The sequence below is a fragment of the Corvus hawaiiensis genome, chromosome 26, assembly GCF_020740725.1.
Source record: "Corvus hawaiiensis isolate bCorHaw1 chromosome 26, bCorHaw1.pri.cur, whole genome shotgun sequence".
Taxonomy (NCBI): domain Eukaryota; kingdom Metazoa; phylum Chordata; class Aves; order Passeriformes; family Corvidae; genus Corvus; species Corvus hawaiiensis.
The window spans coordinates 24,114,187-24,132,197 of record NC_063238.1 but is presented as its reverse complement, the minus strand read 5'-3'; the positions used below and the strand labels follow the sequence as shown (position 1 = coordinate 24,132,197).

Below are 18,011 nucleotides of genomic sequence, written 5' to 3'. Positions count from 1 at the left end.
AGAAGCGTCAGGTGAAATCAGGTCTTGCCAAAGCCCCCATGGTCTTTAAAACCAGTGGATTCCAGGTGTATTTGTCACCAGATATGATACAGATCTTCTAATGCACCATATGCCTGCTGTAAAATGAAGGTGAGACTGCTCCATGGAGGTTAGTGACAACCTCCTTCTCCACTAATATCCCTGTCTGCTCCAAATGTGCTAATTACCCTTTTCTGTCATGCTTAACATTAATTAGTGCATTAACAATGATAAATTTACAGGCCACCTGTTTCTCTCCTATGTTTATCTCAGGGCTGACTACTTTGTCTGACCTGCTAAGGCACTTGAGAAAGTCCATTTATTTTTGCCTCATTAGGTGGTCAAATAAAAGATTTGTTAAGACCCTCCTTCACAAACACAGCTTTGAGGAGTGGTATTTAACCCATCTCATCCAGTTCTGCAGTATTTAGCCTTTTCTGTCCATATCACATGCAAAAGTTGGTGAGAACACCTGAGCTTTGTACTGATGAGGACACCCAAGCTTGTGCTGGTGAGGATCACCTGCTGGTACTCTGCCAAGGAGCAGCACATGCAGCCTCTTGGGAGCACTAATACAGACCTTTGGTCAGAAGACAACCCCATTATTGGCTTCCTAATAGGTGCATAACTAAGCAGTGGGTGGAGAAGGGCACACAGAACTTGTTTAGAAAGACCATTTTCTTTTCCCTGCGTAAGGAACAGGAAATATCCAAGTGGTGAGACGTGCGTTATTTCACAGCAGCTCCCCAACTTCCAACTTTTGTGTTTGAGGTGGCAACAACTCTTGTGCCAGGACTCCATCAGACCACTTCTCTGTGGCTAGCCAGCATCACAGGGCATGTCTTGTCCTCCTGTAGCTAGTAGTCCCTGCTGGAGGTCCTATCACATCCATGCCCTCAACTCCTTTGGAAGGGTCTATAGATACGTGGGCATGAAGACTGCTTCCAGGTCTCTGTGAGATAGATCAGGATTTATTCAGGGACTGGAAATTGGGAGCTCAGCATGGGACACCCCTGCCCACATAGTGGTGCACGCTTGTTTCTGTGCACATATAAAACTCAGAGTAGAAAGATCCCATCGTTTAAGTGAAGTACATGTAGTTGAACTTTGGCCTCCACTGCTTTGACTGCAGAAGAAAACAAGGGTCTAAAAATAAGGAAATGTTTGCCTCTTGGAAATTTTCTAAGCAATTAATCTAAGAATTATTGATGTTTCTAATTTTGTCAGAAGAGGGAGGACCATCAGTCACACTCAAAAATACCAGCTCTTTGCTGATAACTCATAAAGTGGAATGTCTTTTTAATGAAGTTGCCAGAAGAAAGGTTTGCTGCCAAAATCAAGGATATTGCTCTATCCCACTCATACTCCTTCATCAAGGAAACTGCCAAGAAAATTCTGTCTTTCTCCCGAAGTTGTTGTGTGGGATTTTTTTTTCATTTTCTTTTTTTTTTAAGTGCCTGAAAACCAACTCCAAAGCCAACTTTACTTTTAAAAGAAGTAATGATAATATATGCTAACAGGAGGTTCCACAAATCAGTATAAGATCACTGAAACCAGTTCTCATCTGATCACATGAATGAACAACGTGTGGGTTTGAACTGTGTTCATGATATGATGATAGCTCCATCTTTCATTTAGATTGAGATCAAATGAATATTACTGAGTGCTGGGTGGTAAAGTGTTGATAAGTCACTGTTTTATCATTCTGTGGAGACTAAAGTGAAAATATCCTTGTTTTGATGTAACTGAGCAATAGATTTTAAAGCACCTTGCAATGAAATAGATACTGTTGCTTCACGAATGGCTCCCTTTCCTAGAACTTTGATTAAAAAGCAATGAGCCTCACAGGGTACATCCTTCTTTTAATAAAGAAAAAACAAGCAGAAAATCAGAAGTTTTCTATATACATTTGCATAGTTATCAATTTCTTAATCTTTCTTGGAGGATTCCTTTGGTAATTCACAGGAGGATCCTTGTGTTGCTCACTGACTTGAGTGACTTTCCAGTGAATTCGTTAGAAGATCAAGATCTGAGACGTATTTGGTGGAACAGGATGTGCTTTTATTATTGAATAAGTGATTTGTATGGTGATTTTATATGCCTCTTTACAAACAGTGGGCTGATTCTTCAGTGTTCATCCTGTTTCTAAGCAGTGGAGCTTCACTGGTTTTCATAACATTGGTAGCAGAGGAGAGAATTAGGAAATACTTGATGCATGAAGTGAGAGGAAGCATGGAATGTCTGAGGAGTGGGTAGGGACAGAAATTATTGGTGAAGGTGATGTGGAAGAGAGAATTAATCACTTGAAGGTATTTTAAGGACATTTTAAAAGCTACGTGTAGCAAGCAGGAATAGAGAGACATTTAAAATACAAGACCTTTATTTTTATAAGGCATGATACTGAGAATGCAGGAGGTTATTACTGTAGTAAGAATGGGTCATACAGGGCATACAGAGCAGGAAAAGAAACTGGAACAAATGTCAGAGACAGAACTCTCTATTGGTGAGATTATGATTATGTGAGAGCATATGTCACTGAAAGGATCTGAAATATTGGCCATCAGGTAACTGGTAAATCTTTCATTAGCCACAGGCAAAATATTCTCATTAGAGTCAACATCTCATACTTACATACATTTCTGCTCCTTTCCATGTCTGAAAAGTAATGCTTCCCAGGAAAAGGAATCAGATCACCAAAATCTGAATTTCTAATTGAACATTGGTGACGATGCTGTTCAGAGTTCAGAAATTGCTCTTAAAAACAGCACTACTGTTACTCTACCATTACTGCAAAAGCAGCAAGGTAAATTATGGTAGATGAAATGGTAATAGTTTTCTAATAAATAGATACTAAATACATCTTTGCTACATATTTCTTTTGGATGATTTAACTAGAGAGAGACACAGAGATTAAGCCATAGATGGTCTTCTTCCAAGGTTTCCAAACCCTGCTGCTTCAGACATGATATATTTCATTGTTAGGATATTGTTTTGATGGTGCATGGCATCAAAAATACAAATGCTAATAGTGGGAATGAACACGTATAGGAAATGTGCAAAAAATTAAGAGAAATTATATGATACAGACTTTTTCAAAGATAATAGGAAAAAAGAGATTGTGTTTATTTTAGGGAGCTAAGGGATAGTAGTGAAAAGTAAGAGGTAAGGGAAAAAGATAAAATATAAGAAAGGACAAAGTTTTATATACTAACACAATAAATAAAAGTCCTAGAAAATGAAAAATGGGGAAAGGCATTAAAACTCACATACAAGAAATCTCAGAGAAGCTGACATCTTGAGAACAGCAAAGAGGCAAAAGTAAACTGGCCTAAAAATGTAACAGGATCAGCTGTTCTGTTTATTTACAGTCACTAGGAAGTGGTGAATAGTGACATTTTATTCCATGTTGGATATAATCTGGTTTTCCTAAGGTTAAACTTTGGAAAAAAGCTTTCTGGTTCTGCCACTTCTTCTTTTCTACAACAGTAATACAAATTGTTTGTTGTTCACATGAGAAAAAACGGTTCGTTTGTTTGAAGACAGTTATCTGATGGACTTTGTTTACTCCCTCAGAGGATGTTAGTAGTGAAGGAAGATGTGCTGTTAACCCTTTCTTTTGTGAAGGAGTTCATCTTAGTTGAATTTACCAAAAATTTTCAGTGATGGCAGAAAAGTTTTTGATCTGATAATTCATATTTTTCCATCTAGATTTTGTCCTGGGTTTTATACAGTATTTCTTGTTGCAATTTATGCAATGCTATAAACTTGTCAAAAATTTTTGTTGAATCCATGCAAACAATTTTTTACGACACTTGCTATAATGACTATATGATACATGGGATTTCAAAGGTTCCTTTGTAAACCAGTACTGTCTTTATGAGTGTCTACTACCTACACTTAATGTTGAGAACTGCTAGGGTTTTGTTTATTGATAACAAGCAATAGTAGGAACATCAAGATTATACAAGCATTTGTTTACGTGTGTGTGATAGACAGAGAAGCACAGCAAATTATTTTTGCACTCAATTTGTCAAATGTTTTTCTATGCCTCTTAAGGGAGTTTGCTTACCGACCTTTATCATGTTGTTCAAACTCCCAAATTCATTCCTGTTGAGTAATTTCTAAAATCAGGCAGCACACTGTGTTATGCATGAAATAGCAGTTGGGTAAGACACGGGTCTGTGTTTTTCACGGCGGGCTGTCAGGACTGGATGTCATTCTAACTTTCAAAGTGAATACAAATCAAAATCTTCTTCCAGTAACTTTATAGATTATATCCAAGCTAAGTTTTTTCAGGTTTGTACACAAATGGTGCTTAGAGGGAACAGAATCTGCACATTAAACGCCTGTTGTACACACCCAGATGCAGCCCTCCCAGGTCAGCTGTCTGTGTGGAGAAGGAGCATAAGGTGGCTTGAGCAATCATCAGATTGTTAGGGAAAAGGGAAGATAGCATCATCACCAATGGTAACCACATCCTTGTCCACAGAAACTTTTCAAGGGGCACAGCAAAGCACCTGAACTGGGGTTCATGGCTGAGCTTCACAAGCTGACTATTGCTGGACCAGTTTGGGGGCAACTATCTGGTTTTCCTGTACCTTATCTGCAACACGAAGATTGTATGCGAAGACAGAGAAGAGGTCTTAGGAAAAAACAGCAAAGACATTGTCTTAAAACAAAATTAAAATATTCCTTTCTTTCATTTCTGCTAAGATCCTTCATGTCAACATATCCTCTCAAATAGAATTCATATTATGATTTATCTGGATGAAGTTAACTTTTGCAATAAGATGTATTTATTTTGCTGTTAATGTTCAAAAATAGGCGTTTATCATGGAGCAAATATTCTATTTAAATTATCAATTAAAAACCTTTGTGAAATGGAAGTAGCTTACTGTGCTGCAATTTGGGAATTACGAGTTGCTTTCAAATGTAGGAGCTGTAGGCTGTGCCATATGTCACTGGGAGGATGTTTTCTCATATATTCACAGAAAAATCTTGGATTTGAATGATGAATTCCATGAACTTGGCAGTAGAGCATGAGGAATAAAATAGCAGTGGCTAGCCTCAAACTCCCCTAGACAAGTAGAAGCTAGAAACTTGCCATATGTCATTGACTTCCATGAGCAATGCTGAACAGTAGAATGTCACCCAGTCTTGCAGCATTAAATACTGCCCTAAGTCATTAATACAAAGCAGATGGCTTTGTTGTTGATTAGAGCTGGTTAGAATCTGAAATTCCCATTCTAAAGGAAATTTTGACATTTGTATTTATTTTCACTGCCTGTTGGAACAAAACATCAAAATTTCCCAGTGGGATGGATATTAAAAATTATCTGGAAACACCAAGTTATTTCACTTCATTGGCATTGAGTTGTTTTCTCAATAATACCAAACCAGAATAATTCTAAAATTAATCAAATGTACATGCCAAGATGAAATTAATAAACATACAAAGTAACACTGAAACGTTTTTGCCATGTTAAAAGGAAAAAATTAAATTGAAACTATAAATTATAACATTTTTACAGAATTTGTTTTCTTGAATATGACAAAACATTTTGATTTCAGCTAAGCTGCATTACCTAATGGAAATGGGTTCTACTGGAAAAATGTTCACCCTGTGCTGTTTGTCCAGGGCCGGTAACGTAAAGGATCATCTTGCAAGTTCAAGGATGTAAAAATTCTGAGAAATTAGACATGCACAAAGAGAAAATTAGTACAATATCTGCAGTTTAGGAATATCTTTGAAGACTGCTTTAAAAATTCCTACAACTCCCACGAAATTCATTTATTCATCTTGATCTGTCTTACATTAGGTCTCTTTTGTTCGGGCACACTCGAGAGTGCTAAGTGCTGGACAAATCATCCCTGGCATGGACCTTCATATTCATGAACTTGTAAACTGTGACATTATCTTAGTGTGTCTTGTTTCCATCTCCTTAGCAAAATTCTGGTCCTGACTGCCAGAACCTCCCACTCCAATCTCCAGCTGCCTACTTTCCTGGAGAAAGTTCCAATAGCTCTCTTCAATATGGAACAAAAACTCACAGTTACTCTCTGGGTAGGAGCTTCCACAATCATTCGTTTCCCTATCATAAGAACATCTTTAAAAATATCTAGTTTGCCAGCTAATGGCTCCATTTTTTCCAGTATCATGATTTCTTCTTTTTTTTTTGTCAACACCCAGTCTCTGCTGTAGGATAGGAGACCATCTGTTAACAATTTTTTAAGGGTAGTCTAAGCACAAATGTCACTCTTTTGGAGTCACGTGCTATTTATTTACAAACATAAAAAAATCAATATCATGAATTCACATCAGCTTCTAGTCTTACTTTGTGCAACAGTAGCTTTCTGCTTTAGTTTCCACTATCCTCCACCAAGGTATTGCATATAAGATTACATAAAAGGACCAAACAAGATGTAGGACAGATTAGAAACCTGATGAAGTTGCTGCTGGATGAGTTTGATGACTGGTGTGCTCAGGTGCACTGGGGAAGATTATGTTACTACTGGTGAGTGCCCTGCACGAAGGAGAGAAGCCCTACGCAAGAAAGGAGAATAAACCGGGTTTGACATGGCTGGACATGTGAGAATCAGGATAAAGACAAACAGCAGTGACGCAGGTGTGTAGGAAGGGTGGCTTTCCTAAAGCACTCAGGCCCTTGTTAGGTACCAAAATCAGTGGTGCTACTTTCTGGTAGGTCTCAGTTTACTGGATACAGATGCTTTTTGAGAAACTACCTATTGCACAGGTGCCCAAAGGGGAGGCGTGTTTTGTTTGAGAAGCCCGAGTTTAATTGTGGGTGCTGGGCACCTGGAAAAAGTGGGACCTTGAGCATTTTAGGACATGTGGCCCAGAAAGGTATTGTTAACCAAAGAGACTTTAGGCTCACAAGTTGCTTAATAGGAGACATAGTAACTGCAGAAAATTCCCATCATTTGGATCTTGATACGTGGTCTCCTTCTGAAAGAATGTTGATAGATAAAGTCACCTGCAGATGGAAAAGGTGAGAGATTTTGCCAGCTCCCCTACTGTCGGCTTAACACCCATGTTTATAAATACTGCAGATGTCCTGTGCTTAGTGAAACAGCTGAATGCAGTAAAATCTGGAAAGGCAGCCTCCTGAGGGTGGATGTTCTAATGTACTGTTAGCAAAGTGTCTCTTGCCCTTTGCCATACAAAATTAGGCAAAGGCAAACATACTTTTACAAAAATACTATTTCCATAGAGTTTAAAAAAATCAAATACATAAATAGATATATCTAATTCCCAAAAGAGTCATCTGAAGTCTGCCAAGACAAAGAGTTAGTTATTTTAAAGACCTTAGATGGTTCTACCCAGGGTTAATGAACAAAATGTTGTGGTTTTTTCTTACACAGCATATGGTAAAGTGTTGTTTCTCAACTTCACAAATGAATGATTATGAACCAAAAAACATGTGAATATTGGCATGGTTTTTATTGTTGTGAGTTCTAAAAGAATTAGGAAGAAATGAAATTAAATAACAAGACCTTTTCTGAGTGTAAGAGGAGGGATAAACAAATCTGTATGGGTTCTTCCTCTTTTGTCTGGTTTCTCTTTTTTTTTCTCATTTCTCATTAAGGAAGAAAAGATTATTTTCAAGCCATGCTGAGTGGGTGAAACCTTTGCTGGCCCTGGGGAATGACTGTCCAGTGCTTACTGCATCATTTCTTGCACTGCTCCAGGGGGGTGGCAGCACTTCCCAAAGGGATTCCAGACAAAGCCCAGGACACTGAGAAAGATTGAAGTGCTAGATACCCACCATGTGCATAGGGGAGCCCGCATTTACACCGACTTACACTTTGGAGGGTCCCTGTAGGATTTGGGAACATGGATTGCTTTATATGATATCCCCAGCACCCCCTTTTCCGTGTGTCTTCACTGCCTGTCCACTCTGCCTGAGGTTACACCTTAACTAAGCAGACAACCTTCCTAAAGTTGCTTAGGTGTGCTTTGTCTGAAGCAGCAGAGATTTTGTATAAAGTGAGAGAGCTCCATCTCCCCTCTGTGATAGCCAGGCTGTTGATGCAGCAGCAGCAAGTACCTGATTGCCAGGAGGTTAAGGACAGACCTGACTGCCCCACGCAATCACAATCTAATGGGTGGAGGTGGCCCATTACAGATGCTCCTCTTTGGTGGATAGATGTACACCAACTTTCAGTCAGGAGCAGCTTCAGAAACAAGCTCTGAGTCATAAATGCAGGGCTGTAAGATGGAAAGAGTGACCAACCATGAATGAGAGAGGAGTCACTGCACAGTGTGACACACTGAACAAATGCTCTTTTCCCCAGCTCCCAATATTAGAAATGCTCATGCCTAGTCATCCTTGTTGTACTTTACACTCCACCTTACAGGAAATGCTTTGGAAACAGAGACCTTTTCAGGAAGCCCCAGTGATGCTGAAGGCGATGCAAAGATGAGGGGTGTGAACATCAACCCTTTCACTGCTTGAGACTAAAACACTGCATATTGGTCTCAAAACACCTCCAGCTGAGACTGTGGGCATTGTTGAGAATAACATGATAAGCACTAGGCTGCTACATAGTTAACTCACTGGTGCTGAAGACAGCAGTAGTAGTGTACTAACATTTATTGACAGGGCACTGCCTTTCTGCTGCATCCCCCTCCTCCACCCTCACACCAGCCCTCATTGCTAAAATGCACAGAGGAATTATGGTAAAGAGAAATAGAAGACAAAGTGGAGCAGCTGTAGCATTTCTCTGCCAGGGCAAATCTGAAGGGAGAAGAGCCTGGGCTTTTGATGTTATCCTTGAGCACCTCCAAGTTTGAAATATGTGAACTCTGCAACTGCTCCTGCTTGGACTGTCCGCCTCAACCAAAACAGAGTTATAAAGGATTTGCTTTTATTTCTTGTTTTGAATTCCTCCTGGGGTAGCAGGAAAGGACAGAACAAATACTGTCAAAGGAGAAATTAGAAGCACCTTTGGTAGTGGAAGGATCCCCAGTAAGGGGCTAGAGAAACAGGAAGGTGACACTAAACGAAACAGGAACTTAGAGCAGTGAAAATGTCAGGATCCTGGAATCAAACTAAGATCCTAATACAAAATAAGTGAGTATTGTGATGAACAGGTTTGGGAATATCAGTGGGCAACTGGATGGCACATGACCCGTCTTCCTTCTGTTGATAAAGAAAGCATAAATACTGTATGATGATCCCATCTACACCTGTTCCTTGGGTTTTTTCCTCTTAATTTCTTCATTAGTCTTCATTCCTCTTCTTCGATGTCAGCTACAGTTTTAGCCAGACATATTTGGGTACTTGTTTTACTGCACTACAAATCTGTTTACTGCTGTTCCTTCTGAATATTAATAAGAGAATGTCAGATTTTTTTTATGAATCTTGCTCATGAATTTCATCTGGTTTTTGCTCTTTGCCAGTATGAAGAGATAAATGGAGGATGGCAAGGATCAAAATTTTGTTCTGCATATATTTATTTTTTTTGCTAAGTCCCTAGGTGGTTTTTAATAAATTTGGTTTTCTTTCAAAAATATGTTCCAAGATGCTGTTAAAAAAAATTAAGCAAAAGCCTTTCTTGGCAAGCATCTCCACACTGGTTACTCAAATGAACGTGTGAAAACAAACTAGAAATGGCCAGAAGGAAGCAAAGTGGCTGCTTCCAAGAGCCTGGGGGGTTGTTTTCTGTGGAATGGAAATGAAAAAAAAAATCTCTTGACCAGGTAGCGCTTACACTTCACGGTAGGAGACTAAAACCAGATAAGTTATTCTTCTCAGCACAGCTGCTGCTGCTGCTGTAACTATTCACTGTGTCCCACCAGCAGGATCCTGCACCGGCACTGGAATTTCCAGTGGAATAGTGGAGAGCAGTGCTGGAGGTGGCTCTGAGGCTGTGAATTGGGAGCTCAGGGATTGATCAGAGTTTCCTGGGCTGGAGCACATCAGAGATCAACAAACACGTCCCTGCCTTGCTCACCGAGTCTCACCAGAGAGCTCCAAGATCACAGACAGTGCTTTGCCCATTTTTACTGTTGGGTTTGCATTCATGATGAGGCCATGGCAACATTGGTGTCCCAGCCACAGGGAAGAGCATACAGAGATGGGAAGGGAATGTATCATTTGAGATAGCTGTTGCTTTGAACTGTCTCATTACATGGCTCGTGGAGCAGTTAGCAGTATTACAGCCCAAAGGAGTAACTGACCTTATGAAAGAAACTTGGCTTTTATACCAGATTGTGTTCACCAAGCCTTGACTTTTTTAAATGCACATAACTTCCCCCATTATGTAAGGGCATGGCCAAAGGTGAACCAGAGCTGCATTTGGAAGCATGTGTACACTGGATCACAAATAACAACAGATTGCAGAGACTGACACATTGTGGTGAACTGGTATTTGGTATCAAGCTTTACCAAGCAGTGAGAGCAGCTGCAGAGGGGAAGGAAGAGAGTAGTTCTAATGTGGTGAAGTTTGGTAACAGGACAAAATTTTGGTCTGGAAGCCCTGGGGACACATCCCCAGACAAAGTGTCATGCTCTGAGATGCACTGCAGTCTCCCCTTGATATCCCTCTGTTTATATGCAGGGTAAGGGGATGTCATACTGCAAGGTTTGGTCAACCCGAGGTTTGGTCAACCAGGGCAGAGCAGTACCTCTTCTCTGAGCTTGTGACAGAGCTCAGCTGTGCAGTGACAGGCAGAGAAAGAACTGGTAGGGGTGGCAGAAAGTGATGGCAGAAGAATTTAGCTTGCCAAAGCCCTATCTGCTGTGCTGTGGAGGCTGGTATGCAGTGACAAGAGAAGACTGCTCATGGGTAGGACGTGAAAGAAGGTGAGATCCCTGCCATTTCCAGATGTGCAGACAGCTTGAGAGATAGGTGGTGTATATGAGTCCACTTGTCACACATCCAAGTTTTCAGTAATGATCTGACAGGAGGAAAAACCACAGCAGTGACGGTGAGTGGAGAATCGCACTCATACCTCAGAGTGGCATTGCCATGGGGGACTGACTCATGCTGGAGCACTGCTTTCTCACCACTGTCAGGTAGCAGAGCTGGCTCAGAGTGATGCTGTTGTGCTGCTCAGCCTTAGTTCATTCCAGCAGTCATCAGGAGCTTGTGCAGCTGCTTGGCAGGGATTGAAATCCCACGATTGCTAGTCTCGGGAAAATTCTCAAATTATGTGTTAGAAATATTAAAGACAGCATTGCAACCGTAAGTGGATTATTTATTGGAAACAGGTCAAACTGTGTGTTAGAAACCAAGAAGCAGAAGTTTCTGAAGAGAAAAATCACAAAATGGAAGTTTCATTGCTTCTTTCTGAAAAGTTTTCTGCTTTCATTTTTACAGAGCTGGTGTCCGTAGCCAAGCCTATGGTGTGTTTAACCTTGCTGTTCCCACTGGAAACAGATCAGGCAGGACTTGTTTTCAAACTTACTCTTTAGACCTTTGAGGTGATTTGTACCCTGTTAGCTATAAAGCACCCAATAGCCTAAAATTTTCATTTTTAGAGCAAGGCTTCACTGGACAAATGCCCCTTTCTCATAATACTTTTTCCCAGCACTGAACTTCCCCTCAGATTTAAGCCTAAATGAAAATTAAGAAGTCTTGTTGTCTTTGGCAGACTGAGCTCAATCAAAAAAAAAAGCATGGAGTTTTCTTTACATGATGGTTGTCAAGTTTGGAGAGTAAAAGCGCTGTTAGAAATGTGTTGTTAGAACTTGGTTATTATAACAAACCTTCAACAGAAAAAAGAAAACATTTATTTCTTTTAAGGAAATACATTTAGATGTTTACATTGCATGTTAGTTTGCATTGCCTTGCTCTCGTTGCAGTGGGTTGGCTGCGTGCTGCTGGTTGCTGCAGCTTTCCAGCTCCTGCAAGGTTGTTGCTTGAGCAGGCAGCGTTTGCCTTACTCTGAGGTTTCACATTGAGGTAACAACTGTGTGTGAGCAGCAGCAAGCTGCAGGCAAAGAGACGTGATAGCACAGGTGTTCAGTGCCCTTCTGCCCAGTCAGAGCTCCCTGTGTGAGGAGAAGGCTGTAACAGCAGCGCTGTCCTGTCTGCACACAACACATCTGCTGCACTCTCAGTGCAGTGTCGCTTTCTGCTTATGTTGAATTGTCACAGGCCAGTTGTCTGTCAAACAACTCTGTTGTCTTCATCTTAAAAACTCCACACGTGGACCTGAACAGAGGAATCTTAAGGAATTTTGATTTCGTTTAAGGAGCATTGCCTGTGATATTTCCTCCAATAATCAGTGAACAGGGATTCTTTCCATAGCAACTGTGCAGCAGTGACGCTTTACTTCCTGATATTCTGTAGTTGTTCGCTGAAATGGCATCAACCTTTCAAGCCATAAACACATCACATTCTTTTACCAAACAATATTGCCTTAAGAATTAAGACCTTAATATTTTAATATGTTTTTCTATATAGCAAGTCATTCATATATATCTAACACCATTGTATCAGAGGAAGAAATTGTAGAAATGCAATTAAACATATACATTAAGCACTTAATTTGTCTTTCTTTTGTACACCTACAATATCCATTTCTCAGTATTGTCAATATTTTACTTTGCCATTGTGATTGCCGTTCACTATTTACTTGTGTATTTTGAACTTCTAATAATTTATTAGAAATTTGAAAGACCTACAGGAATGATAAAGTGTGAAAAAATACCTAAAATCAGTTTCAGTTTTGTTTTATTCTGTGCCTTTATTGCTGTCATTGTTAGCTGACATTCTCTTAGCTCACTGCACTCTGCCCATAATCTAATCTCTTGTGAAGAGTCAGGCAGCAGTCTATGAAGTGATTGTAAGGATCTTCAAGTGTCTTCAATGGTACTTTCTGTACTTGCACTGCAAAAGCATTTTGATCTGTTGCTGATAGATAGAACAGGCACAATAAATCCCATTGTTACAGTTCCTAGAACACCACCTATTAAAAAGGAAAAATCTGGAGGGCAAAGAACATGATAAAAGTTCATCACAAGTGGACTCAGAAATAATGCTACTAGTTTTTGACTGCATCACCTGGCATCACAACAGCTGTGCATTTCAACCTTGTAAGTCACAGATGGTTAACTCTCCCTTTCTGCCTGGAGAACACAGATTTTTCTGGTTGTGATATTCTGCAAGGCAGTGCACTCTACTCTTCTGTGTTTTTTAGTATTTGGTGAAAATATGTGATACCTACAACATTGTGCAGCTATAAAGGCATTATTTCTTAGAGTGAAATACGGTCTTATTGGCTGTATTGAAGGGCACTGCCTGCATCTTACCTCACTATTTCATTTTTCAGAAGACATTGGACTAGAAATATGCAAGCTGAGTTTTCAATTTTCAAATGTTTGAGTTATTAAAAAGCAGGAGAGGATTATATGGCTAATTCTAGCTCATTCCTACCACAGCTGGTTTGCACCTTAGTCAGCAATCTTCCCTCCCTACTCTGTGGTCTGGAAAGTGTGCTGCCTCTGGCAGGGTCGAAGAGCTGCTGGCCAGGGATGTGGGCAGCTGCTACCTACTCTGGGGATTTTACTGGGGGTTTTGTGTTAAACTAGTGCCACTATAAACTGAGCCTGGCCACTTCCGCTGTCCAGTTGCTCTTCCATCCCACTGGCAGACCCTGATTGTGTTGTTTTGCCTGACATAAAGCCCTCTGGCTGCCCTAATGTAATCCATTCGCTCAGCTAATTCCCAGGTTGTTTATTTAGGGCCCTGTCCAACACCCGTGGAAGGCAACACAACGTTCAGCTGCCTCGGCAGCTGTTGGACCAGGCCTATGAAACAGGGACTTTTTTGCTGTTTTCAGGGCATTAAGAGCTTGGATTACTTAAAAACTGTACAGCATGTTTTGATCAGGATGAAAATACAAAAGGCAGTAGAAAAAATTACCTTTGAGGTGGCATTTTCCACTTTTCAAGTGTTTTGGAGACACTTTGGAGGAAAATAAATTGTTTGGTCAACATAGTCAACCAAGCCCCTGAAAGGGTCAGGAGGTGGATAGGCCCCCACGGGGCAGGATTCTTTACCCTTCCCAGCCTCCTGTCTGTGAACGGGGGAGCCTGTTCTCCATGAACTGTGTAGGCAACATGTTTAGACAGGACATGTAGTTAGCAAACAGCCATCAGTGGATCCTGGAGACGCGGATGAATCTAGGATGGATCCCATAGTTTTTACGCTTGAGAAATACAGCTTTTTGGTCATTCTGATCCAAGAACACAGGGAATTAAGGAATCAGTCCTCTAGATGCCTTGGGGAGCTCAAATTCCTTGGGGAGAAGGGGAGCTTCCCGCAAGAAAAAATAATAGCATCAGCCTAGGGGAGCCTCAATTTCTTCTTCCCAGTGCCAAATAGAAGAGACAGTAGATTAGCTTCGAATGGTGGTACATTTCTCAGTAGTTGCTTCTGTCATGTATCAATACTGTATTATTCTTCATTTTTTAAAAGTAGTATCTTGTTTAAGAAAGGACATTTTACTGAATGCTCATTAGCCATTCCAGTCAATGTTACTAAATCTATCTCTGGGCCAGAGACTCCATTCTGACAACAGTGTGAGTCATGTTTAAATTATTTTGCAATTCTACTGTACTTACCCATACATCACATCTTAGTTGTGACTGTCATTTGCATGACAAATTCTCAGGCAGGTTTCTGTCAATAGAGAAGGGCTTCCCACAAATCAGTATAATGTTAAGCTTCCAGTAAAACTGATGTTGCTTTGTGGAGCCAAGGCACTCAGGCTCTAAAACTTAAAACCCAAAGGCATCATTCATTAGTAAATCTGCTGCACAATGTGATATGTAGCAACTTGCCTTAAATGAAATATAATGAAGGTGATTTAATAGAGACTTTATCCAGTAATACTTCTTAATGGTTAATTTAAGAGAAATGAATTTCCAATTTCATTGTCTAGGTACTTTTTTTTTTTCCTTTCTTCTTTCTTTTTTTTTTAAAGAGGTTTTTTCAAAGAGCTATGACCACCCAGATTATTATTACTTAGTAATAGATCCAGTTTTTGGCTGCAAGGAAGATTAAAAACACAGTAATAGTTTGAGGTGGGGGAATCCACCGTTGATAAAATCTCTTCAGATTTTATCTTCATTTTGAAGTAAAATAGGAATTGGTCAATGCCAAACAAAAGAGGCAATTTCTGGTTTGCTTTCTGGTTAAAAAGATGTATGTAGAAGGGCTTTGGAGCTACTGGTTTCAGTGTACACTGCAGTTGCACCTTGATCCCATTTTGGAACAAGACCAAGGGAACACAGGCCTTTGTACCAGTCTGGTTTCCACCAGAGGTACAAAAATTGTTTCTCATTAGGCCAGGTCGTCAGGACAGTGGGGTGACAGGGATGGAGGGTGTGCTGCAACACACAGCTACTGGTCAGCTGCACCTTGCAACATCCATTGCTTACCTCGTGATTTCAGGGGGAAAATAGGATGGCAATAAATTCAATGTAATTACAGGTCTCCAGACTGTCAAAAGACAATGTAATCAACATGTAGATAAGGTTTATTAATTTTTTAAGAGTATACATGTAGTACTGGATATTGTCCAAGGTTTCAGTTGATTCCCAAGAGTGAACTATCATCAGAAAACTCATAATGCAGCATACTGTTGTTCTACACCCTCCAAGCTAATCAGTATCAATAATTAATAATAATTCATATGTGTTTGGTTTTGCTCTGCAGGTAATATTTTAATTCCAATATGGGAAAGCAAAACAGCAAACTACGCCCTGAAGTCATGCAAGATTTGCTAGAAAGTACAGACTTTACAGAACATGAGATCCAGGAGTGGTACAAAGGCTTCTTGAGAGACTGTCCAAGTGGACATTTATCTATGGAGGAGTTTAAAAAAATATATGGAAACTTTTTCCCTTACGGGGACGCTTCTAAGTTTGCAGAACATGTATTTCGCACTTTTGACGCCAATGGAGATGGAACAATAGATTTCAGAGAATTCATCATAGCCTTGAGTGTAACGTCAAGAGGAAAACTGGAGCAAAAGCTGAAGTGGGCATTCAGTATGTACGACCTCGACGGGAACGGCTACATCAGTAAGTCAGAGATGCTGGAAATCGTGCAGGTATGTGCTGCTCAGAGGCACTGCTGGGCTCCCTCCTTCAGAGCAAATTGTGAAGCAGTGTTGCACTGAGACACTGAAAGAAAAACTGGCAGCATTGGTTTATGATCTTGCATAACTGCTTGGATATAAAATGCTGTTTCACTTGACAAAGATCATGTCACAATTCAAACTCCAGCATTTAATATCCACTGCAAGTTCTTCCTGAGCGACAAGCTGCATGGATATTTCTTCCCTGGGAGCTCTTTTGGGCTGGAGCACAGCAACTAACCTCCTGATAAATGTGATTCTCTAACCCTGTCAATTAATTATGATTAATTACAGTTGAACCAAGGTATATTAGAACAACGAGGGAGTGTACTTTTAAGGAAGGCAGGCTCCCTCCACAATAAGAAGCAAATCAACATTGAAATCATGTTATTATGAAGAACCAGCTCCCATATTATAAAGGTGTTTTGTCTGCCCAATTCCAGTGAGGTCTGCATTATTAGAATCATACTAGCTGTCTTCATACGAAATTGCCAGTATAGATAAACCTTATCTGGGTAGATGATGACCCCATACATACCTTCTTTGGTTGTGTTTTTGTGTGGTGTGAGTCCCATGTCACTTTGGCTTTCTCCAACATGTTTTTGCCCTTGAGGCACATCACTCTACTGAAAGATTTAGAACATTTTTTATATGGCAGTGTATTTACACAGCTTGAATCTGTATAATGCAGCACTGTTTAAAAAAAAAAAAAAAAAAAGCCTGTTATCAAGATCCTTTCCTTTCCCTGGAAATTTTGAAGTGCTAACAATGTACTGTATTATTCAGACTTATATTTGCACTGAAAACCAAGGGAAAGTAATGCACACAAATTACAGGCTGTGATGGCAAGCTGCGTTTAGGGAGTCAGCCTAATGTGGTGCTCCTGTCTTTCTACCAGAGCCCTTCTCACATCCTTCAGTGGCCAATACCAGCACTTGCGCCGCTTCAGCAAGAGCAGATCCAAAGCTCAGCTGCAAATCTAGAGCTTCTGTGTCATCTTTCACTTAGTCTGTTTTGTGTACCTGTGTGTGAGTTGAGGAGCAGGACCTCCCTGTCTCTGTGCCGTGACAAACCCCATGGAATATTTGCATTAGGAGATCTACTGTTCCTTACAAATCTTCCTCTCCCCCAGGCAGGGTAAACAGTCTGTCAATTATTGTTTTTCTGGCTGTATTTCTCCTCATGAAAAAACCAAAAAGAATCCCAAAAGAACTAACGTAGTACATAGGAAACACAGGGAGCCAAACCCAGGTGACCGCCCGCTCCTCTGGAGGAGGAGACACCGCGGGGGCTGCAGGACCCCTCGCTGCTGTTGAGGAGCCCGGGAAGGCGCCGTGCCAAGAGGCAGCACAAACCCCCCAGGCGACGAGATTTACAGCCAGGGAGAACAAGGCCACAGATTTGTTCATGTCAAATGAAATGAAATGAAAACATCAATGGCTGGATTTTCTGTAGTGAGCCAAACGAGGACCAGCAAAGCCAGAAGCTTTTTCCAGTTACCCCAGATCTGCTTGCCAGCAAGTTTAGAGGCTGAAATGCTCTGCCTGTTCTTCACGTTCACATCAGTACCAAATCATAGCATTGTCCTTTACAGCCATGATGCCATCATCAAACAAAATTGCCGCTTAGGGATCAGCATAGGGCGACGTTCTGCCAACGTGCGTATCCAATCCTGAGCAGCACTCTGGCTGCCTACAGCCCTCAGCCTGGCACTCCAGCCATCCCACTGCACTTCTTGGGAGGTTTGGCTCTCTCCTCCTTTCAGACTGAATGTGAAACTCAACTGCATGATGCTTATAATCTCACCTCATTTTGAGGGACCCAAATTTGAGGGTCTGAAATAACTGGTTTTTAGCCTGAAAAACAGTTATTTCTG

General features: G+C 40.7%; 1 protein-coding gene across 1 annotated transcript in view; it reads left to right on the top strand.

The window, feature by feature from the left end:
* Positions 1–18,011, top strand: part of NCALD (neurocalcin delta) — a 60,047-nt gene that overhangs the window by 26,845 nt on the left and 15,191 nt on the right. The window contains exon 2 of the mRNA XM_048286271.1: positions 15,712–16,108. Coding sequence (XP_048142228.1) covers positions 15,731–16,108 — 378 coding nt within the window. The 5' untranslated portion in view covers positions 15,712–15,730. The remainder of the gene's footprint in view (positions 1–15,711; positions 16,109–18,011) is intronic.